This window comes from Anolis sagrei, chromosome 2 (assembly GCF_037176765.1).
Source record: "Anolis sagrei isolate rAnoSag1 chromosome 2, rAnoSag1.mat, whole genome shotgun sequence".
Lineage (NCBI taxonomy): Eukaryota > Metazoa > Chordata > Lepidosauria > Squamata > Dactyloidae > Anolis > Anolis sagrei.
Window position 1 is genome coordinate 35,605,356 of NC_090022.1, and position 24,669 is coordinate 35,630,024.

The window sequence follows — 24,669 nt, forward strand, 5'->3', positions numbered from 1 at the left end:
TCTCAAGAGTTGATTAACATGCGGCAACCTTGTTTGCACCCTGATTTGTTCATGTAATGTCCAGTCTGCAACTAATATTTTTGTTTTTCTCAAGGAATTTGAAGTGGAAAATTGTCTGCATAGTTTCCTAGTGTCTGCTGCACCCCAGACCTGGAGCCACTTAGGATCATAGCACCACACAAGAGTCCAGAGTATTATTGTAAAAACACATAAACATATATAAAGAAAGCAGGAAAAGAGAGGTATAATCCAAACAAGGTTTAGCAATAGATGACAGCCACACAAGAATTCAAATGTTTCATAAAAATCCAAAGGTAAACCAGTCCAGGATTATAAAAACCCTACAAGCACAGAAGAAATCCATAAGCAAAATATACACATAATAAAACCTGAGCAGGAATAATAAAACAAGAACATAGAAAACTTCTGAAATACTTGAATTCAAAACCAAGACTTGACTTGACACAACGACTAGGAAATTCACGGCAGACTTCTTACTTGAAAGCCAACGTGGCTGAACTAACTTAAAATGTAAACACTGGCTGTTAATAGGCAGTTATGAAATCATGTCTTTTCCCACAGATTTTCTCTATCTCTTTCCCATGTAATCTCATGGACCTACGGAGATGATTCTCAGCTCTGATCTTTAAATAGAGACTTTTGCTTATTTCCTTAATGCCAGGTGCTTTCCCTTGAGAATTTTCCATTTTACTTAATTCGTTTTTACTCGACCCCTTATTTAATGATGTTGCTTCTGGCTCCTGTGACTGAACTTTAAGCTCGGCACTGTCTGGGCTAATTTCATTTCCTGGCCTGAATCTTCAATACTTTCAAGCCCAGGAAATCCCACAATGTCTTCTGAATCATCAGTGAACTCATCAGCCCTGGCTGCTGAGCTACAGCAGTGTCTTAAATTGAAAGTGATCTCTTACAGGCAGTCCCCAAGTTACAAACAAGGTAGGTTCTGTAGGTTTGTTCTTAAGGTGAATTTGTATGTAAATCAGAACAGGTATATCTTTTAAGTGTAAGTCCATCCATCTATCTTATCTATCTATCTATCTATCTATCTATCTATCTATTTATGGATAGCATAGGGAAGGTTTAACACCCCTGTAATGTTCGCCTCACTTTCTCCCCCAGTGATAATTGGATTTTGAAAAAGTTGTATTATTGTGGAAACAAGGATTAGTCATAACACTTCAGTGGAGACACCCCTTCCCCATGATAACTCTTTCAGGAGTGAATTTCCCTTCCGAGGAGTAAAAACTTACTTGAGTTTGAAAGAGCTTGGTCAGCTGCAATAAATACAGAAACAAAACCTGCTTTTTGTGTATGTATTAATCTTCCTCTTCCATGGTGTGCTTTACCTGTCAATAGTGAAATCCTCATCCCAAATCATTAAATTGCATTTTTAATTCAGAGAAGTTTTGAATGTTTCAATGATTGAAGTACCTTTTATAATTGTATGCCTTTGGGAAATCACAGGCTTCATTTGGTTAGTGAGTAAATTCAAGCTGTACAGGCATGCTTTACTTTCCTTTATCAGAGGCAAAGACCATTCTTACCTCAAAGCAGAAGTTAAGTATTATGTATACCTTTTAACTTTGGAATAACAGTACCATAGAGTATTGTTTTTGGTGGAGGGAAATAAACAGTCTATTGCAAGTTTAGTTCTGACTAAAAAAAGAAGGAAAGTTAATGTTTAAAAGCTTTGGAAAGTAGCAATGTTTATTTAAATATCCTTGTACTTTTCAGTTCTGTAATTTTAGAAAATCCTAAAAACGCAGATTTTTTGACATTAAATATAATATTACAAGGCCAGCTTTTTTACTATCTCTGCATATGGCATCATTCAACCTTCTTTTAAGGAAAGGGTTCCTGTTGCTTGGAATTTCTCTCTCTACTACTACAGTCCATTCAGTCACGCCAGCCACATGACCTTGGAGGTGTCTACGGACAATACCAGCTCTTTGGCTTAAAAATGGAGATGAGCGCTACCCCCCATAGTCGAACATGATAGACTTAATGTCAGAGGAAAACCTTTACCTTACTTTACCTGAAACAAAGTGTATAGAAATGATCTTTTTCTGTGTTGATTTGGCTGGGATCTGGTTTCCTTACGAACATTGCGAGTCAAGGTTTTTCTGCCTTATCAGATCACCATCTCCCATCTGTTTGTTATACTGCAGTTCATAACAGTTTAGAGAGGACATCTTGGGCAAGAGGATCTTTAATTTTTAGCACTTGAAATTCACTCTGCACCAGAATAGCAACTGCATGTGCACTGGGAGCCTTTGGGTATCTCAGCAGACACTCTTTTTTGTCTTTCAGCGGCTGCCTTTTTTGTCACTTATGAATATACGAAAGCCTTGCTCCATACAGGTGGATCTCCATACTTAAGTCCGATAACACACATGCTGGCTGCCTCATTTGGAGAAGTTGTAAGTAAACAAAAATAATAACATTTATTATTATTAAATAGATATTTATCTTGTCTTTAGTAATGGGGGAAGGGGTTAAGGAGAAGCATGCTGAAAGCTGAGGCTTATTTTCAAACTAGGATTTTTTCCCTTAATTAAAAACTAATGATTAATCAATAAAACTATAATTAGAACTTTCAGCCTTTTCTGCACAATTTCAAATAGGAGGACATTATAAGGGGCTGTATGGGGTGGGAAAAGAAAGGTGCTATTTTGTGCCCACTCTATGGCCAACCACTGGATCTATTATATAGAAATGATACAAAGGAGGAAGGGTTCCAACTCTATGATTCTATAATTCTACTCTTCATGTCCCCAGCAATGAGACCTATCCTGGACTTTAGTAGGAAATGAGTGCTGTGTTCTGAATAAATCCTGTTCATTTTTTAATATTTCAGAATCTAATTGAGATAGTTCGTGATATACAGATGGCAGATATTCTGCCAAGCTCCATGCAGTTGAACACATTGTTAGAGAGGTTGTAGGGACTTGCTGCCATTTGCTGCCATTAGGACCTGTGCAGAGAGTACACAGAAGGAGGATGCTTATGTTGGAAGAAAACTCAAATTAAGGCTACAGCTGGAAATTGCCTGTAAATAAAGATGAATGGAAGTAGAGAACTGCAAACTCTGCCAGCAGATTCATCACACAATTAAAGGCTTTAAACCAGCAAATTAGGAACTGTCAGATACCTAACCAGCTGCCCATACAGTCTTGCATGCATACATTCTCATACATTATTGTAACCCCCTTCCGGATGTTTTTTCCCTGTTAATCTTTCAGTTTCTACGGCAAACTGTCTGTCTGTGAATTTCTGTTCTCTTCCAGCATTCAAATGCTACACAACAAGATTTTCTTTTTGCTTTTTGGCAAACAGCAGAATAACTTTGTTAGGCAGTTTCTAATGAGAAAGAGAATCGAAGGATGCACAGATCAGAACTAAGCAAACATTCGTGACGACTCCTGCAAGGTATCCTCTCCTAATCCCAGCGTGAAGAGTAAGCACTTTATGTGATACATATTAAGAGATATCTTGCAAATTAGTTGTCATGTGCCTTTGTCATTCTCCTTCATGGAGATCCTTTAATTGGGTTTTTCTGGCAAGATTTATTTATAGGAGAATTAGCAGAGGAGATTTGCCAAAGTCATCCAGTGGGTTTCTAAGGATGAACCAGGAGTCATACTCTGATCTACAGTGTAGAATTGATGCAGTTTGACAGCACTTGATAGGGCGATACTATGGAATCCTGACAGTTATAGTTTGGTAAGGCACTAGGTCTCTTCAGTAGAGAAGGCTAAAAATCTTTTAAAACTATAACTCCCTTGATTCCATGGCATTGAGACAAGGCAGTCCTAGTTCAACATTCAAAACAGTATGTCATATTATTGCAATGCATAGTAGCCACTAAAAAAACGAACCACCTCCCAGAATACCACAGGTGTTTTTCAAGTGGGAATATCTCGAATCCCCAAATTCTTAAAAAGATTTACTCCAGGAGTTTCTTTCAACAGAGAGAGAACATATTGAATGTTGTATATATGTATATGTATACAAACCACTGCTGTAACAAAGTTGATCTTTCAGATTATTATTTCTGATCACATCCCAGCCTGCTTCACCTGATTAGGCGATGAGCAGATGTGATTTAAAAAAAGAGTGATTGATGGTATCAGTCTGTGATTGAAAGTTCATGTGCAACAATGATGAAGGGGGTGGGGAGATGTTTTCAAAGTGTACTGGATTAGAAAGGTGCTTGGGATCATGATCAGACAGGCTGCAGTGCTAAAGTACAAGTGTACTCCTCCATAAGGTTGTGGATTATAGCTCTAACTAACATAGAGCATGGGTCCAGCATCATCTGAAGGACCACACTTTGTTCCCTTGTGTTAAGGTGTGTTTTTCATGACAGTGAACAGATTCCGATTACTGCCTCTCGTTCTTCCCTACCACCTAGTAAAATAGGCAACTAGTACACTTTTGGCCACCCAAGGCCATTGCAGAGAATTTAGAAAGTGTAGAGAGAGATAGAAATGAGAACCAGAGCTGGATAGCCTTTGACAACACACAGAGCTGGATAGTTTGAACCACTATACACATCCTCTTGTTTGGTGTTAATTGGAAAGTTCACTTAGTAACCTGGTTCTCAAAATAAAAGGTTCATCTTCCTGAGTGTCATTTACTGGAGCCCCCGGTGGCTCAGTGGGTTAAACCCTTGTGCCAGCAGGACTGAAGACCAACAGGTCACAGGTTCGAATCCAGGGAGAGTGCGGATGAGCTCCTTCTATCACCTCCAGCTCCTCATGTGGGGACATGAGAGAAGCCTCCCACAAGGATGATAAAACATCAAAAAAACATCTGGGCGTTCCTTGGGCAACGACCTTGTAGATGGCCAATTCTCTCACACCAGAAGCGACTTGCAGTTTCTCAAGTAGCTCCTGACACAATGATTTTTTTTTTTTTACTGGAGGTCTTTGATATCAGTACAAAAGGTTTTTCTGGCCCATTAGAGCCATGGCCATTTAAGACTTGATTGGCCTTAGAGGTTCAGTGTTTCAGATAGATGATACGTTAGCTCTGTCTGGAGATGCCAGGAATTTAATCACGGTCCTTGTACATTCAAAGCCCATTTTATTTTCATTGATTCAAAATCTTTCCTTGGCTGTTGCCTGTGGTTTTCCTTAAAACAGACAGGGGACTATTTAGTTGATAGGTTGGCAGATGTTGGAGACGTTGATGTTACTGTTCTACTGTTGGTACTACTTTTTCTCTGATTGAAGTGGTTTAGAATTTTTTCTTCCCAGTGCAGAAGATGGCATGCATGCAATGTATTGCTTCATCTTGTCTTATGTGTCACATCAACAACTCCTCTCAATCATTTTAGAGAGTCCTGTTGATATTGATAGTCTTTAGGGGCCATTTCTGCTTTTCTTATCCTCTTTCTTCCAAGACCTAAATATTTTGGCTTACTGCTGGATGGCACTTTAGCATTCACTCCTCATGCAGGTACTTATTTTGCTCAGGATGCTGCAAGGTTTAATTTAAAGTATGTAATCCATTTTATTCTCCTTTCATTAAAAAGTACTTAGGAAGCTTTTTTTATTAATAATATTATTACAAAGTGTAAGCTATTATGCAAATGGTGCTTTGAGGAAAGCATTGGCAATCTGCAATGTACTCCCCTTACTGCCATGTGGAATAGTAATTTGCTTGGCGCACACTAAGATTGCTGTTATGGTTGCATCCAGGAACAATATCATCCAGTATTTCCATTCTTAGCCAGCAGTAGAAATGAAAAGTAGTCCATAAAGATATTGTTCAAATACCAATGGGAAAATTCTGGAGGAAAAAACTTATATATTGGCCGTGTGTTCTTAGATTTTTGTTTTGCCATGGTCTTGCTTCAGAGAGCACACCCCCTTGCCAGCTATATTGTGTTAGTATAATTGATCTCAGTATTCAGCATCATCTTGAGTTTCCTGCCTTTTATTTAGAAGAGCTCTTCTTAACCTGTGATCTGCAGACCCAGGGATGGCAATGTCCGCACAGAAGATCTGTGAAGGTTTGAAGAGGTGTTCCAAGCTTTCATTTAAAGCTCTTGGTTGTTTACACTTTGACAAGTGAAGGAGGCCACCCTCTCTGCTCGTTTCCAAATGAAAACCCAACAAAATACTGGGATTTACACTGAGGGAAGAGGTGCAAATGTTATTACGTACTTCAACTCAATTTGGACATAATTGAGTGACCTGGAATGAGTGGGAGAGTCATTGTTATAGAAATGTAATCTTTTGTTAGCTCTGAAGAAGGCCCTCTTCAAGTCGTAGGAATACCATCCTTCTTTTGAAGGAAACTTGCTCAGGAAAAAGCAGGCAAAGAGCACTCTGCTCACTGTGGAGTAATTTCTTCCACTTTGGGTTCTAGCCTCACATCACAATTCTCTCAAAATGAACAAGTCTTCCTTCCAGATGTGTGACTCCGGTATGGAGGATATTGGACTGAACTCTAGATTAAAATGGGATTTAATCAAAAGTAAGCTCCCATGTTTTAGAAGGGAAAGGAAGCAGCTGCCATTGAAGCAGATTATGTTTGTGGGGACTGTAGGCCACACATTGCTTGCATGGAATCCTATTTTAAGTGGGTTGGGCATCCAGTTGGATGTGTTTGCTTTTCCATCATGACATCTCTTCCTCCAAATGATATCATTAGTTTTTCTGAAATAATGTATGGTTTTTGAAATAAATATTTACCAACTCTAGTTTCTCCACCATTGTTTTTAAAGCAGAAATCAAAATAAGGTTATTAAAATTTAAGGGTAGTGAAAGTTTAGATTTTAAAGCACAAAAGTCAAAACCACAAGTGTGGCGGGATGACTCTGAATGTTAAACATAATGGGGCACAAAACAGAACCCCAAGGGACCCAACAGGCCAATGGCAGGGCATCCACAAAGAATCACCAGTGCCATCTTTAGAGTATGCTCCTCCAAGAGAGACCAGAATCAGTGCCCTCAACTTCCATCCTAGCTAGTTGGCCAAGGAGGACACCATGGTTGATGGTATCTAAAGCTGCTGAGATGTCAAGCAGAATCACCAGATGCATTACAGTTATCCAATAAGGCAACCAAAACTGTCTCCGTTGCATAACGAGGCCTGAAGCCAGATTGAAATGGCTTGATTATCTGCACTTGCAATTCATAATGGCACCTGAGTATAGTGATAAAGCTGAAAGAACCTTTACAAGAACAGCTAGAGCTAATCATATTTAGTGAAAAAGGCATGTTCACAGCTCATATAGGCTCCAGGCTAGGAGTACCTCGCTCAAAAGTTAGTACAGTTATTATGAATAAGGTCAAAATGTTAGATGAAACTAAAAGTGCTATGCTAGTGTATACTAAAGTTGTTGGAAAATGAGGCAACCTAATTCCTGACATGGAAAAACATTTAAATGTGTGGATTTAGGCCAAATCAGGAATCATATTCCTCTAAGCACAGGTATTATCTGGGCCAAAGCCCTAAGTCTATTTAATAAAATGAAGGCTGAAAGAAGAGAGATTTAAGACAAGACCAAATTTGCATAATATAAAAGTGCAGAGAGAGCAGCAAATGCAGCTACAGAGATGTACCCTGTAGTAATTGGGAATATTAGAAGATGGTGGAATAGAAAGCAACAAATTTTCAATGGGAGTGAAAATGGCCCTATATTGGAAGGAAATGCTAATTAGAATTTTTATTCCCCCAAAAAGAGAAATATGTGCTCGCTTCAAACCTAGGGGCTAATACAGTTGGTAACTGCAAACTGAAGCCTATGATTATATGCCATTCAGAGAATCCTAGGGCCCTTTAAATCTAGTCTTCCTGTTTATCAGAAGAGTAATGCAAAAGCCAGAATGATTGCTGGTTTATTTGCAATTTGCTTCTCAGATTACCGTAAGCCTACAATTGAGCCTTATTGCAGGAAGCAGATAATTCCATTTTAGATTCTTCTGCTTGTTGATAATGCTCCAAACCACTCTAGAGCTCTACCTGAGTCCTTCAAAGAAATTCAAGCTGCCTTCATTCCTGAAAATACAGCTTCATTGCTGCAACCAGTGGATCAACGTGTGATTTCAGCATTCTAACCTAAGGATGACTTTTGCTAAGGGTGCAACAGGATTAGATGAACATCTTTCTGAAGGACCAAAGCTCTTTGGAAAGGCTTCACTGTTTTGGACAGTATTAAAACAATTAGAGATGCACAAGAAGAAGTCAAAGTAATGCCTTTGAAAATGTATTTCGAAGAAATTGATTTCCTCATTCTTAGACTATTTTGAATATTTTAAGGATCCGGTGGGAAAAAATGACTTAAAATGTTTTCATCAGGGTAAGAGAATTGGAACTGGAAGTTCAGCCTGAAGATGTCACTGAATTGCATGACCCGCAGAAGAATCTAACTGATCTTCTGTTACTTGAAGAATAGGGAAAGCTGTTCAGAGAAATTCTTCCTTAGCTAAGGTACTGACTACTAAAGAATTAGAAAACAGAGTTGCCAAAATAGGAGAATCATCTGCATTTTGGGAAATGGTTGATCCTAATTTTGAAAGTAAATAGATGCCTATAGCACATTACAGATATATTGTTGAAGGCCTTCATGGCCAGAACCACTGGCTTGTTGTAGGTTTTTCAGGCTATGTGACCATGTTCTAGAAGCATTCTCTCCTGTCGTTTCACCCACATCTATGGCAGGCATCCTCAGAGTTTGTGAGGTCTGTTGGAAACTAGGAAAATCAGATTTATATATATGTGGAAAGTCCAGGGTAGGAGAAAGAATTCTTGTCTGTTTGAGCTAGGTGTGAATGTTTCAATTGGCCACCTTGATTAGCATTTAATGGCCTGACAGTTTTAGGTGTGCCCTGTTACTACCTGGGGGGAATTCTTTGTTGAGAAGTGATTAGCTGTTACTGTTCATTTCTTCTCTGGAGTTCCCCTGTGTTTGAGTTTTCTACTTCTGAAAGAAGAGTGAAATATATCAGTGTCGTGAACTTCATGACAACCCTTCAGGAATCATTTCCAGTCACTCCTACACTTTTGGGTGCAGGGATGTCAGTGTAACCCCTGTAAGATATCCCCTGAAGTTCCCTTCTGGGGAAAAACGAGAAGGTTCAGATGGGTCAGATATCTTCTTACTTTTTTTCAATAAATTTTGTATACATTTGTCCATGTAAGCAAGAATCAAAATATTTAAAGGTAAGTTTTCATTCATTTTGCTGAACTTTGTGTGTGTGTACACTATCTATCTATCTATCTATCTATCTATCATCTATCTATCTATCTATCTATCTCATACACACTGCTGCTGCTTCAGCCAAGCTGCTCTTCACAAAGAGCCCTATTGGTGCCCACGCCCTCGTGGGCCTGCCCCCACACCCCTTTCTGCTACTGTTGACAATGGGCCCCCCATCCTTCTTTGCCGCCTCGCTTCTGGTGTCACACACTTTGGCAATTGCTGCTTGGGCAGTGGGCTCTTCCAGCGGTGCATCCTTCCGGTGCTTCAGCCGTGGCACCAGTGCTTCAGCCGTGGCTTCACCAGTCAACCGATGCCTCCTTCCCTGCTGCCACATGTTTTGGAAGGGGGGAAATGCGGCACCCTCTGACTGGGCTTTGCAGAGCACACTTTGAGAACCTCTGGTTTAAGAAGTTTAATCTCTGTGTTGATTTTAGTCCTGTTTCACAACACCTAGAAATCCCAGCCAGTTTACCAGCTGTTAGAATTTCTGGGAGTTGAAGGCCAAAACATCTGGGGACTCACAGGTTGAGAATCACTGCTCTTGATAAAAAGGTCAATCTAGTAGGTTCTTTTGAAGGAGCATTAAATGGGAGCAGTGGCTCTTTTAGAATATTGGAAAGAATATTCTGCAAATGTCACTTGCAATTAACTGTAATGTACAGTTGGCTCTTTATTTACGGATTCAGCCATCTACAGCTTGAAAATATATATTTTTAATGCCAAAAAAAAAAAATCTTGGTGTTACCATTTTTATGTAAGAGAGCAATTTTACTACAACATAGTATGTAATGGGACTTGAGCATCCACAGATATTGGCATTCACTGAGGATCTTGGAAGCAAATCCCAGTGGAAACCAAAAGCTCCATGTAACTCTCAGTTAGCATTCTAGCATAAATATCTTTGGTCAAGTTGTATCTTGGCTTTCTAGAATCAGTCATCCAAGAGACGCCATATATGATTTGCATGACAGTTTCAACCTGCTTTCCTTATAATAACTTTCTGTGCTCTGCTTTGTAGATTGGCATTTTTTAAAATTGACTATTACATTTTCCCTCCCTTGAGAACTGGAGTAACATGAATGGCAAACATTTAATTTTCCCCGACTTGATTGAGGTAGTTGGTTTTAAAATGTGTAATATGTAGGCACTGCATATACTGTTCTAAATATTTTTTTTATTAATCTTTGATGATTCATGTTGAAAAAAATAAATATTCATATTAGAAATACAAGCTTAGATAGTGTAGCAGAACAATTTAACATAAAGCAGACTTTCAAAATACCTCACTTTTCTGTCTGTAATCATTATAACAGCTTTCTTAAGTAGATTGGTGTTGTTGCTGTTCATGTTATAGACAGAGGATTGATCCAGTCAAATAATTGAAGAAGCTGTTTGCCAGATCATTTTTTCTGGCATTATTGCCTTTTGTAACCTGTTTATTTGCAAATTGTAGTCCAGTCATGAGCACAAGATGGCAGTATTTATACATTTATTGAACAGTACAGTTTGGGAGGCATATTTTGATTTTATTCGAAGGTAGTGTCTAATTAACAGCTTTTTACCCTGTGGAAACGTTTGGATCCAGAAAGCAAATACGCATTGTTTCACCTCCAGTGTTCCAACTAGTTAAATTTAAGTAAGATTACATGTATGATGTGCTTGTAATACCGTATTTACTTGAGTCTAATGTACCATTGAATCTAATACACACCTCCATTTTCAAAACCTTGAAACAAAAAAAAAAAGTATTTGCTGCCAAATGTAATGTGCAGTGGCAAAAATTGCACTCTTTGTAATTTAGAGGGTAAAGGTGCGCTTTACAGCTGCTTCCTGCTTAGAATTCCTTCTTTAAAAATGAAAGTGTTACAACTGCAAAGCTTCCAGCAGCGGAAAGGAAAACATTTGAGTGCATCTGTGCTGTAGAATGAATCCACTGTAATTGCCTTGGTTCAATACTATGGAGTCATGGAGGCTGTAGTTTTACAAAGCCCTTAGTCTTCTCTGCCAAAGAATGCTGATGCCTCACCAAACTACAAAGCCCAGGATTGCATAGCACTGAGCCATGGCCATTTAAATTAGAGATGAGATTTCTCAAATAGGAGCTCCAGATGCTCCTGAAGCAGCTCCCTCTTTTACTTGGGCTCAAGATTACTGTATCTGACATGAACCCTTATTTTGGCAAACTCATTCAGCCAAAAAAGATGAGCATTAGATTTGAGTAAATTGGTTATTTAAATAGTTTGGGGTCTTTACAACTCTTGTGAGTTTGTTGTTGTTTTTAACTGCCATCAACTTATGCTCAGGTCTTGCAAATTTGTGGTTATGGCTTCCTTGATTGAGTTTATCCATTATAATACCTATTTCTCTTTTCTTATTGTCTTCTTTGAGTGCAAATGCAAAAATTCCTGGGTAGGGAAAACATTGTCTTGGGATAACTCTCAAGATCACTGTAACGGGATTCTCTTCTCCTAGGGTGCTCCCAAGGAAGGAAGAAATGTAGTGTGGGAAGCTATAAGCAATGGAGTGGCTATAAGCTATCTCGTATGTGGGGCCATTTCTTGTTCTCAATATAGCAGTTATCACATTTGTTCCCATTGATTCCAATTCCTCCTTTCTTTCCTTTAGACCAGGGGTGTCAAACTCATTTTCACTGAGGACCACATCAGCCTTACAGTTGCCTTCAAAGGGCCATTGAATCTATGGGTTGAGAATCCCTGGATACAGAGGCCAACTATATATATTTTTTTACATACCAACTCCTGTCACTTTTGATTATCTGCTGTGCAGACTGGGTACAATGGGAATTTCAACCCAACAGTACTTGTAACTTTGAGGTTGGGGGAAAGTTAAAAGACATTTTAAAGTCAAACATCATGTCAAGCCTTGCATGTAGATTCACTATCCTGACTAAACAGAACAAATTGCAGCCTTCGAGATGTTACTGTATCCCATCAGCTCTAGTCATGATGCCTAATAATGAGGAATAGAGGAATGACATGGTGGGCCATTTTCTGCCTTGAGTTTGATGTGTGTTCTTTGGACTCAGCAGGAAATGCTTGGGAAACAACAGTTTGAGAAACACTTGAATAGTATAAAAAGGCTCACAGAGCCTAAACTCTTGGGTTTTTAGATAAATAGGTATGATTACATTTTCTGTTACCCCTCCAGTGTTCTCTGTTCCCTCTGAACTTACCTGCAATCCTCACAATAAGTGATGGGTGATTCCCACAGTGAGTGATTTTTCTAGTGATAGTATATTGTTTTGAACTATCCTTGTTACAATGTCATATATTTGGGTGTGGTTTAGTCTTTAATAGACAGTGAAGACCTATTAGCACCATTGTCATGTCCCTCTAAACCTTCTCATCTCCAAACTAAACATACCCATCTCCCTAGGCCAGGCCATACAGGGTTTGGCTTCTAGACCTTTGACCATTTTGATCTCCCTTCTCTGAACACATTCCAGCTTGTCAATATCCTTCTTGAATAGTGCCTAGAATTGGGCAGGTGACTAAAGCAGAATAGAGTGGTACTATTACTTCCCTTGATCCCTTGATCTATGCAGCCTATAATCACATTGGCTTCTTAAACTATTGCATCACACTATTGAGTTGATATGCTTTTGATCTACTTTATTTATTTATCGTATCAGGAGCGAACCAAGGGTACAGTTGCAATGTATTTAAAAAACAAACAAAAAAACCTTACAAAGTTTGAAAACTTGACATTCTATTAAATCTCCTTTGACCAGAAACTGGCCACTTGGAGTACCTCTGTTATTGCTATAAGAAGGTCCTCCATTGTGCATGTGGCAGGGCTCAGACTGCATGGTAATAGATGGTCTTTGGTTTGCTCTTCTCCACACTCGCATGTCATGGACTCCACTTTGTGGCCCCATTTCTTAAGGTTGGCTCTGCATCTTTTGGTCCCAGGGAGCAGTCTGTTCAGTGCCTTCTAAGTCGACCAGTTGACCAGAAGCGACTTTTGGTCTACTAAGATTCCTAGGTCCCTTTCACATGTACTGTTTTCCAGCCAGGTGTCCCCCATCCTATATCTGTTTATTTATTTTTTTCTGCCAAAGTGTAGTATCTTAATTTATCTCTGTTGAAATTGCATGCACTCTATTCCATCACTTAAGACCCCATTTCCAAATAGGAGGTTAGCCAACAGTTCAAGTCCAAACCACACATCCAGTTAAGAGGCACCAACTGCAGGGAATAACACCAGGGAAGTTGATAGTCTATTCCAAAATCCAAAGCCAATTTCAACGGAGTCTAGAGTTCAAGGTTAATCCAAAAACCCAAATGCCAAACAGAGTCCAAGAGATAGTCCAAAGTTCACAAAACAGAGATCACTAATATTTTGAGGTCACAGCTCCAAACACTGAAGTTGCTACTAGTAACAAGGTGCCACTTTTGAGGCATTCTCAGGTGTTGTCTATTGCTACCTCATTTCTCTGCTAACATGGAGGACTTGCAAAGTTGAGCTTTCTCCCTTTGCAAGTCTAAAAGAGCTGGAACACTTAACCCTTCCTCTGTCTGCTCAGATGAACTTGCTTGTGCTTGCTCTGCAAGCTGAGAAGTGATAGCTTCCTCCAAAGGCCCTTCGTCCAAGCTCAGCTGAGGAAGCTCCTGGGCACTGCTGGGCTCCGGCTCCAACGCTGGCCCTTTAAACAGCACCTCCTCACCTTCACTATCCTAGCAATTCACAACAACATTGCTGTCCAGGATGAAGAGGAACCCATCTATATGCAGTTGTCTAACTTTGGTGAAAGTAACCAGGTTTTTTGTTTTTGGTCCTGACATAGTGAATTTCAAAATTGTGAATAAAGTAACCTTATATTTCAACAAGGCCAAAAAGAGCGGGGACATTCATTATTATATTATAGGTGCTCTTTGATTATTTATATATGTGCTGCCTATTGATTGACCCTGCAAAAAATGAACACGGCAGAAGGCGACCTGCCTTGCTAAATAAAAGAGAGACAACGTTTCATGCACTACTAAAGTGGTTGGAATTGCAAATTATCTTTTCTTGAGAATGAAGGATTTCAGTTTGTGTGCCCGGTGTCTGCCACTGAACCATCAAAAAGCAAATCAGTACAGCTTTCTGTATCACAAGTGCAAGCTGCACATATTTATATTTGGAAGTGGGGGGAAAGCTAGAAATGAAATATAGCTGCTTGGCAGAAATGTGTTAGAAACAGTAATTTGATCTGCAAATAGTGCCCAGAACATAGATTGGGTCCATCTTCCTGTTCAGTGGAAAATGGTTTCCGAGAGGCTTTTCACTGATTGAAGTCGTTTTTGCAAGACTAAAGAGGGCAGCATTTGGAAAGATTCTTAAAATATTCAGGATGCCCAATACTGGCAGCTGAATGCTGTTACTTGTTTTACTGTGTCAGCATTCAAACATGAACTTGGAAGTGTGACAGGAAAATCTTTATCCTCTTCTTTTTGTGCGTGATTGTGTTTGGCAACATGAGTGCAGAGCATATAATCAGCATAGAGTTCATCTACTGAAGGACTCACAGTCTGTACTTCGGCTTCTTACATTAATTTAGCAGTAATTGTATCCTTGCATCCTTGTCTGTGGAGCCCCCGGTGGCAGAGTGGGTTAAACCGCTGAGCTGCTGAACTTGCTGACCAAAAGGTCGGTGGTTCGAATCCAGGAGCAGGGTGAGCTCCCGTTGTTAACTCCAACTTCTGCCAGCTTCGAAAACATACAAATGTGAGTAGATCAATAGGTACCACTCTGGTGCGAAGATAACAGCGCTCCATGCAGTCATGCCGACCTTGGAGGTGTCTACGGACAATGCTGGCTCTTCGTCTTAGAAATGGCGATGAGCACCAACCCCCAGAGTCGGACATGACTGTACTTAATGTCGGGGAAAATCTTTGCCTTTACCTATGCTTGTCTGCTGTTGTGGTGAGGCATTGAATCTTTGCCTCCATGTGGTTTTTTAAGTGTGTTGTAATCTCCCCTCAGTCCCCTTGGGGAGATAGGGTGGAATATATAAATTATTATTATTATATTACTGACACAAAAACACAGTATGACACAGCAAACGAGATATATATGCTGGATTTCGTATCACAAAATCACAAGTCGAACACTTCCCAAGTGTTTAGGACTGTGCGATATATTTTTGAATGATGCATGCAGATCCACGCAGGTGGCCTTTTGCAGTTGACAGATCATGATTTTGTCAATGCTTATTGTTTCCAAATGCCGGCTGAGATCTTTTGGCACGGCACCCAGTGTGCCAATTACCACTGGAACCTACTGTACTGGTTTATGCCAGAGCCTTTGCAATTTGATTTTGAGGTCTTGATAATGGCTGAGTTTTACCTGTTGTTTTTCATCAATTCGACTGTCCCCTGGTATGGCAACATCAATAATCCAAACTTTTTTATTTTCCACAATCATGATGTCTGCTGCATTGTATTCCTAAACTTTGTAAATCTGGATTTGAAAGTCCCACAGTATTTGTGTGCGTTCATTTTCCACTACCTTTGCAAATTTTTGATCCCACCAGTTTTTTAGTGTTGGCAGGTGGTACTTGTGACATAAGTTCCAATGAATAATTTGGGCCACATAGTTGTGCCTCTGTTTGCATTATTATTATTATTATTATTATTATTATCATTATTATTTTAACTGACACAAAAATACAATATGTCACAGCAAACGAGAGATATATATGGATTTCGTATCACAAAATCACAAGTCGAACACTTCCCAAGCATCTAGGACTGTGTGATGTATTTTCAAGTGATGTGTGCAGATCCAAGAAAGGTGGCCTTTTGCAGTTGACAGATTGTGATTTTGTCAATGTTTATTATGAATGATGATGATGATTGCATAATTTGCTGGAATTTGCATGTGTTCATAGGAGAAACACCCACCAAACGACCACATATAGGTAGCAATTTCTGCCTATTAAAAAAAGATTCCTCCTAAATAAAGTACTCGTTTGCCAAACAGTTGAGTCTTCCCACATTATCCACATTTTCCTACCATATATTTTTCCATTCCCTGTACAAGTGGCCCCTCAATACCCACTGGACTTTGTTTTCAGGAAATCCATAGATGCTGAATGTCCATTATATACAATGGCATAAAATGACATCGCTTATATAAAATGGTACTAAGCAGTGCCAAATAGAGCCCAAAGATCTGTGTTCAGCACATTGCAAAATTAAGGGGTTTTTAAAAAGATTTTTTCCCCCATGAATATTTTCAAGCCATAGTTGGTTGAAGTCATGAATGCAGAACCCACCTTCATAAATAACATGAAAAGGGATTTTCAGGTCCTGAAAATTTACTGAAGACTGTCTTTAGTGTGGCATCCAATTGTTCTCAGCTCTCTGTTAGCTTTTGTTTCTGGACTTAGTGAACTTAATTTTATATACATTTGTACAAATGGGAAGTATGACAGTTTTTCAGACTTCACATTTTTGGGAACCAAAAAGAGGTCTTTTTTCTCCTATTGATTTTTGGAGAGGCATGCAGAAAATAATTATAGCACGTCCATAGTTTATATAGTAAATGAAAATGTCACCTTTCCATCTGGGATGGAGCCCCCTCACCTGGACACACACCTGCGAGGAGAGAAAGCGCCCTCCTGAACCAACCTGACTGCAGACCTTCAGGATGACATTAACTTTCAGTCGACTACAATGCGAGGCTCTTCTTTTTTTGGTTTTGTTCCTGTGCAGTGAAATATTCCCTTGCAGCTTAAATTCAAATCTGAAAGACATCAAAGCCTTAATATGAAACAAAATGGAAGGCACCGCAAGTGTCTGGGAGAAAATAGAGCGAGAGAGACGCATCACTTTGTAGCTGCCTCTCTTATGCCAAAATTGCAATGCCACAGAAGTCAGGAAGCCACAGTGGGTGCTTTGGATCCCCTTGGTAGGTTAGATTGTTTTTCATCTGTTTTATTTCTCAAGTCTTTTTCCTCCCGTATTACGGAATAATATTAAGGGAAGCCTTAATGTAAGGACATTGTGTGTTATGAAGCATGAAGTTCCATAAATATTTATGCCCAACTACAAAAAAAGTTGTCAGTTCCTATTTTTCTCAGCTGTATTGGGGTCATTTCATTGTGTTTGACCACAGGATTGAAGAGTGCCCATGAGTCTATACCTTTTCAGCATGACATTTGGATATGGGCACATCGCTATTCCTCCCCCCTTGCACTCTTGATGAGTTTGTAAATTGACTTCACTTCACAGGCACTTTCAAAACTTTCAGCAAGGTATTGGAACTAACCAATAACATCCTTAGTACCTTGATGGCCACAATGTGATATTTGCTTCTTAGTTGGGATTTTTCAATTTTTGTGGCTGTGAAATCATCTCTAGAGCAAAACAGGAATGAGTGGGATATAGTTTTAAGTAGACACGTATCATGCTTGGATTCTGGATATAGTTTATCTTTGGTTCTAGTTGAATGATTGCAAATGAGTGGAAACTTGAACTCTTAGGGTGCATCTACGGTGTAGAATTAATTTAGTTTGACACTACTTTAATTGACATGATACAATGTGGTGGAATCCTGGGATTTGTGGTTTGGTGAGGCACCAGCATTCTTAGGTAGAGAAGGCTGAAGACCTTGTAAAACTGCAACTCCCTGGATGCCATGGTGGTGTCAATCTGCATTGATTGTATAGGATAAATGTACCATCAGTGTCATTGGGCTGCAATTGGCCAGCATAGGTGTTATTTATTTTGTATATTTGTACCCCATCCTACTCGCTCCCCCGGGGGGGGGGGGGGAGACTCAGGGTGGCTTCACAACATGCACTCATTCAAGTGCTAACCACAATCATAAAATACATTTTAAAACAATTCATTAAAATACATTATATTAAGAAACATTTGATTAAAATCACGCTGGTTTAAAATCAGTGTCTGGGACAGTCCATTGTCATACATATCACATTGAGTCTTATTCCTGATTGCTGTTGCTGCTGTTCAAATGCTTGATCCCATAACCTGGTTTTGAGTTTTTTTTCCTAAAGGGCAGGAGGGAGGTAGCCAATCTGATGTCACTGGGGAGAGAGCTCTAAGAAGGCCCTGTTTCTCATCCCCATTAAGTCACGTTTGCAATAGTGGTGGGATCAAGAGCAGGGCCTCTCCAGCTGATTTTAAACTTTGCGATACTTTGTTATGGGAGATACGTTCGGACATGTAATCTGGGCCAGAACCGTTCAGGGCTTTAAACATTAAGACCAGTACTTTGAATTGCTCTTGGTAGCAGATCGGCAGCAGGGGTTGTATGCTCTCTGTATGCTGCTCTGGTGAGTAACCTGGCTGCCAACTGTTGGACTTGTTGTAACTTCCAGGCAGTCTTCAAAATGTTAGTATCCGCTTCAAATGCTCAGATTATGTGAGATCTTCCTCCTTCTCCTACTCCTCCCCTTCCTTTATGTCCCACCTTTCTCCCAATAGTGGAATTCAAAGCAGCTAACCATATATTTTAAAACAACAGGGAAACCAATAGATGCAATAACAGAGAGCTACATATGAAAATGACTGCTGTTTGTTGATATGTGGTACTCTATCTATAACCTCTTCATTATATGTATGTATACTGCCATGTATTTCTAAACCAGAGCTTTACAAACATGTCATATTGATGACACCTCTTAGCATGCAACATTTCATGACATAGTAATTCAGTTTTACCAGCAAACAAATGGTTAAACTGACCCCTTATAAGAGATATGGGCTTTACGCCCATCTTTTCCTGTCCACCAACATTACACGTATTACCATCCAGTGTAATCATGTGAGTACAGCAGGCCCTAGGTATCCATTGTGGTTTAGCCTTCAATACCTTTTGTGGATATTTAGCTTACAGTTACTTAATTATTTAACAGCATTCAAGTTAACCTGGCTTTTTAGGAAGATAGGTTTATGCACAATTCATTCCTATATATTCTCATGTTTTGAATACCCCTGTGTATTTGTGCCTTCAAGTGGCAACCCCATGAATTTCACAGGGTTTCCCTAGGCCAGGAATACTCAGAAGTGTTTTGACAATTCCTTCCTTTGATATATAGCATTTCCTACAGTGGACTACAACTACTTGGCCTTTGTCGCTAGATGGCAGTGTACATCTGCTTTTTTGAGAAGAGATGTGAAAGTGCACATTGTTGTTGAGCTTTCCAAGCATGCATTAGTATTGGTGCAATTTTTTAATCTCTCTTTTTAAAAGTAAAAAAAGAAAAGAAATAATAACAATTCTTTTATCCAAATCAATGATGCTTTATAAGAGGATGGCTTGAGAGTTACAAATACAGATCCCCCTTAAGAGCACTCCAGGAGAGATACATCAAACCTTGGCTTCCTAACAAGAAATACTCAACACTTAGAGGAATAGCATCTTGAATTTTATGAGTTACTTACTCAAGTTTTTGTTTTGTGACTTTTACAGGTGGCTTGTCTAATACGGGTTCCCTCCGAAGTTGTGAAACAGAGAGCACAAGTTTCTCCTTCCTCCAGTACCCTTCGGATCCTTTCCAACACTTTGTATGAAGAGGTATGAAGCAAAATTGAAAGGAGAAAGTATTATTTCCATGTCTATTTCTACCTCTATGTCTGTTTTCCTTTATGTTATGGTCTGGTTTGTGAGCTCACTGGGCAGAAATTTGGTCTTCATGCTCATTGGTGGAACTATAGCAGTGAATTGGAACAGGAATTTACTGTGCTACTGGGTTGCTGTGAGTTTTCCGGGCTTTATGGCTATCTTCCAGAAACATTCTCTCCTGACGTTTTGCCCACATATGTTGCAGGCATCTTCAGAGATTGTGAAGTCTGTTGGAAACTAAACAAGTGAGGTTTATATATCTGTGGAATGTCCAGGGTGGGAGAAAGAAATCTTGTCTGCTTGAGACAAGTGTGAATGTTGCAAATGGTCACCTTGATTAACATTGAATGGCCACGCAGCTTCAAATCCTGACTGCTTCCTGCCTGGGGAATCCTTTGTTGTGATGTGTTAAGAGGGCCCTGATTTTTTTCCTGTCTGGAATACCTCTGTTTTCTGAATGTGGTTCTTTATTTACTGTCCCCATTTTAGAGGGTTTTTAAAAATACTGGTAGCCCAATTTTGTTCCTTTTCATTGTTTCCTCTTTTCTGTTGAAATTGTCCACCTGCTTGTGGGATGTCAATGGCTTCTCTGTGTAGTCTGACATGGTGGTTGTGAGAGTGGCCCAGCATTTCTGTGTTCTCAAAGAATATGCTTTGTCCAGGTTGGTTCATCAAGTGCTCTGCTATGGCTGACTTCTCTGGTTGAATTAGTCTGCAGTGCCTTTCATGTTCCTTGAAAACAGAAATATTCATCCGTTTTCAGAACTATCATGATCTTGACTCTGTGAACCTAATTCTAGTATCCTACAAGTCAGTCAAACCAAGGAGTATCGAAGGTTTGACATAATAAAACGTAAATCTCAAGGTATCTTTCTGGCTTGACAACAGAACATGTGAAAGCGATCTGAGAGTCTTAGTAGGCCACAAGCTGAACATGAGTTAACAGTATGATGTGGCAGCTAAAAAAGTGAATGTGATTCCAGTCCGAGTCAATAGGATTATTTTTTTAGAATTAATGGAAGTAATTGTTCCACCGCACTATGCTTTGATCAGACCTCACCTAGAATACTATGTCCAGTTCTGGTCCCCAAAATTCAGGAAGGTTATTGACAAACTGGAATGTGTCAACATGGTCATTGGTCTGGTGGAAGCCAAGCCCTATGAGGAATAGTTTGGGGAGCTGGGTATGTTTAGCTCAGAGAAGACAAGGTTAAGAGGAGACATGATAGTCATAGTTAAACATTGGAAAGGTTGGCATATTGAAGAGGTGGCAGGCTTGTTTCTGCTGCTCTAAAGATTGGAATCCAGAGCAATAGACTCAAATTGCAGGAAAAAAGGTTCCACCTCAATATTAGGACAAAATGAATGATAGCTAGAACTGTTTCACAGTGAAATCTCCTTCCCTTGAGATTTCTAAACAGTCTGTATGGTCATCTGTTGGGAATGCTTTGATTATGTGTTCTTGCATGGCACAATGGGGTTGGACTGGATGGCACTTGTGATCTCTTCCAACTCGCTGGTTCTAGCTAACTCTTCTGGGCGTGTGAGATTGCAACAAAACACAGTTTTCCCCTATCTCACAGGATCTGTACCTTTGAGGTGCCTGGATGTAGATTATCAAATACAATGGTGGTGGAGGTCATTTGTCAAGGCACCATGAACTAAAGACTTCCATGTTTATTCCAACTATTTATTTCAAGCATTTTTGCCCTGTCTCCACCCAAGAACTGTTTACATACAGTCCAAGAACAAACAAGACACTCCCTGTCTGCTGGCTTACAGTCTAAAAACCGCAAACATGAAAGGAAATAGCAGTAAGGAGAGGAAATGGAGCAAATTTGGACCATCAATTCTTAAAATCAAATAGCAGCTGAAATGGAAACTCAGGAAGAGGAGGAACCCAATGGAGCTGGCATTTTAGCAGAACTTGATGGAGTAGCTAAAAATGGCGCTTGTCAGATATTGCAATGTGGAGCTGTAATAGTGTTTCTGGAAATCACTCACATTACTAAACCTGTAATGTATCTGAGCTTTGGCATGGTAGTGCTTTGGAATGCTAATGCTCAATAGGTAAACAAAACATGCTCCAGTGATCTTATGCTGTCCTTAGTGTGTATAAACAATACCACGTGAAAGCTGACTGGCACAACCTGGGGATCACAAACAGATACAGCAAAGACACCTGCCCTTGTGCTTTGCTAGTCTGCTGCTGAGTACACATGCCAGTGTGGAACACATACCATGCTAAAACAGTGGATGTGGCTCTTAATGAGACATGCCACATTATCAAATGATGTCTACACCATACACCACTGGAGAAATTTTACTGTTTAGCCGGTATTGCAACACCTGATATCAGCTGGGAAGTAGCAGCCAACAATGAAAGGACCAAGGCAGTGACATCTCCATCCCATCCCCTGTTTGGATATCAGCCAGCATGCCATTGTCTATTGATCTGTCCTTGTCACCAAGACTCCCTGTTTTGCCTTGGATCTCCCTTTGCATTCAACCTCCTGCCAAAATTGATGCTTTATATGAAAAGGAGAAGTTGTGCTTTACTTCATGGTGTAGGGTTGGAGCACCAAGAGTTTTTGATGAGCAAGAATGATAACTTTATTTGCCACTCCCTCGGGCTCCATTTCCCGCTTTAAATTTAATAATAATAATAATAATAATAATAATAATAATAATAATAATAGATTTGTACCCCACCACCATCTCCCAAAAAGGACTCAGGGCAACTTACAGAAGCACATACAAGTGCCATAAACACATAAAATACATGTAAAATCACATCAACACATTACCAGTTCACATAAAAACAGCACATTACAAAAATAAAGAACCCAATCCCAATCAAAATCAATAAAATATATTTCTAATTGGTATTAAAATGAGTAGTACAGCATCCCAGCCACAGGCCAGATTTGACCATTAAAGTGCCAGTGCCAGTATCAATATTATATTGTTTGGTCCTTAGATTAGCAGATATCTTAATCATTTCCAAAAGCCTGCCTGAAGAGCCATGTTTTCAACTACTTGCGAAAACATTGTAGTTTGAGGGCAAGCCTAATATCCCTAGAGAGGGCATTCCAAATCCGAGGGGCCATCACCAAGAAGGCCCTGTCTCTCGTACCCACCAGCCACACTTAGGACAGAGGTGGGACTTAGAGTAGAGCCTCCCTAGAAGATATTAGAGCCAACGCCGGTTCATAGGGGGAGATGCAGTCACAAAGATAGGCTGGACCCGATCTGTACAGGGCATTGTAGGTAATAACCTGCACTTTGAATTGTGACCCGAAACTTCTTGGCAGCCAGTGGAGCTGTTTTAATAGGAGTGTGGTATGCTCCCTATGAGCAGCCCCAGTTAGTAATCTGGCTGCTGACCTTTGCACTAATTGCACTTTCCGAGCTGCATTCAAAGGCAGCCCCACATAGAGCGCATTGCAGTAGTCCATTCTAGATGTAACTAAGGTATGGACTACCATGGCCAAGTCAGGTTTTATTTTGCTATATTCTTCACAATAGTTAGCAGGAAAAATCGATTTTTCCCAACTACAAGACATTTTGTAGCAATGACAATGGCCAGGAATTGGTTGGTTGATGTGAACTAGCAGATTTATCTGAAGTTTTAGAAATGTATTATGAGATGTTGACTAGGTGTACTGGCATTGTGCATGCCAGGACTTGAACCTTTACTGCTATATGACACCAAAACAAATCAATCCAGACCACTGGATGTACATACAATTTCCTTTTTAAAGGTTCTGCTCCTATTTTGAAAGCAGTTGAAGGGCAGGCCTACGGGTGCATTAAGAATTGAGTTATCCTTTGCACTTTGGAAAGCTTCCAGCTCTCCTTATGTGCCTTTGGAAGAGTTGGCAGAATTTAGATGCAGGTTATGCATGGCCAAAATGAATTCATGGATTTCTGGGCTTTCCTATCCTTCTAACTTAGTAATGTAATGTGATATATTATCCCTTCAATGTGCAACTGTAACTGATTATTTTTAGTAGCCGTTAAACAAGTTTTATAAGTGGGGACAAACCTCTTCTACTCTGGCAAATACAATAAATATAGTATGTTTATAATCAGTATTGTTGATTTGCTGGAAGCCTGCTCTCAGTAAAGCTGTTGTGCCAACCATGTAATCATCTGTAAATTGCATTTTTGGTTAATATAATTCCCTATAGCTGATGTTTTCTCTGGTTGATTTTCAGGGCATTCTAGGACTCTACCGAGGCTATAAAAGCACAGTATTAAGAGAGGTAAGCTTTCTGTTCTTTTTTGATCGATGTCCATCTTTGGGTTTGACTTACTGTCCTCCAAATATGCAATCATGATAACAGACAAATGAAAAATGATAAAGAGTTTCCTTTTCTCCAGCCCACCAGGTTGAAACCCCCTTTAAACCATGTCTAACAGGGAAGCAAGAGTGATAACAGAGCACACTTTCTAGTTTGCTGTTTTTGCTGCATTTAAATTTCTTTGACTATGAACTCAACACAAGACACAGAAATAAAAATCAACAATAAGTTGTATAAGTGCTCTTGACAATGTTGCTGCACAGATGTACCGCGAAGCCAAATCAAAAGATCACACAGAACATTTTAAAAGTTGGCTGATTTATGGATCTACCAAATACAAAATAATAGTAATATGAAAAATGTTGACAGCAGTTCAAACATTTAACATAGTGGAAGAGAGGGTGGGTCAGAATTAGCATCAGAATTGCATCTGATTTGATTTCTTTTTTTCTGCCGCTTTACCATCATATTTAAGATGTTGACATTATTGTGCTGGCTGTTTTTCAACCTCAAATACATGCTTGG

At 39.6% G+C, this 24,669-nt stretch overlaps 1 protein-coding gene and 1 pseudogene across 2 annotated transcripts in view; both read left to right on the forward strand.

Annotated features, from left to right (window-relative positions):
* Positions 1-24,669, forward strand: part of SLC25A26 (solute carrier family 25 member 26) — a 167,766-nt gene that overhangs the window by 9,255 nt on the left and 133,842 nt on the right. For both annotated transcript variants that reach the window (XM_060766404.2, XM_060766403.2), the window contains exons 3-5: positions 2,332-2,441; positions 19,685-19,789; positions 24,058-24,105. In XM_060766404.2, the coding sequence (XP_060622387.1) occupies positions 2,332-2,441; positions 19,685-19,789; positions 24,058-24,105 (263 nt within the window). The remainder of the gene's footprint in view (positions 1-2,331; positions 2,442-19,684; positions 19,790-24,057; positions 24,106-24,669) is intronic.
* LOC137096456 (tigger transposable element-derived protein 1-like) lies at positions 6,423-8,562 on the forward strand (annotated as a pseudogene).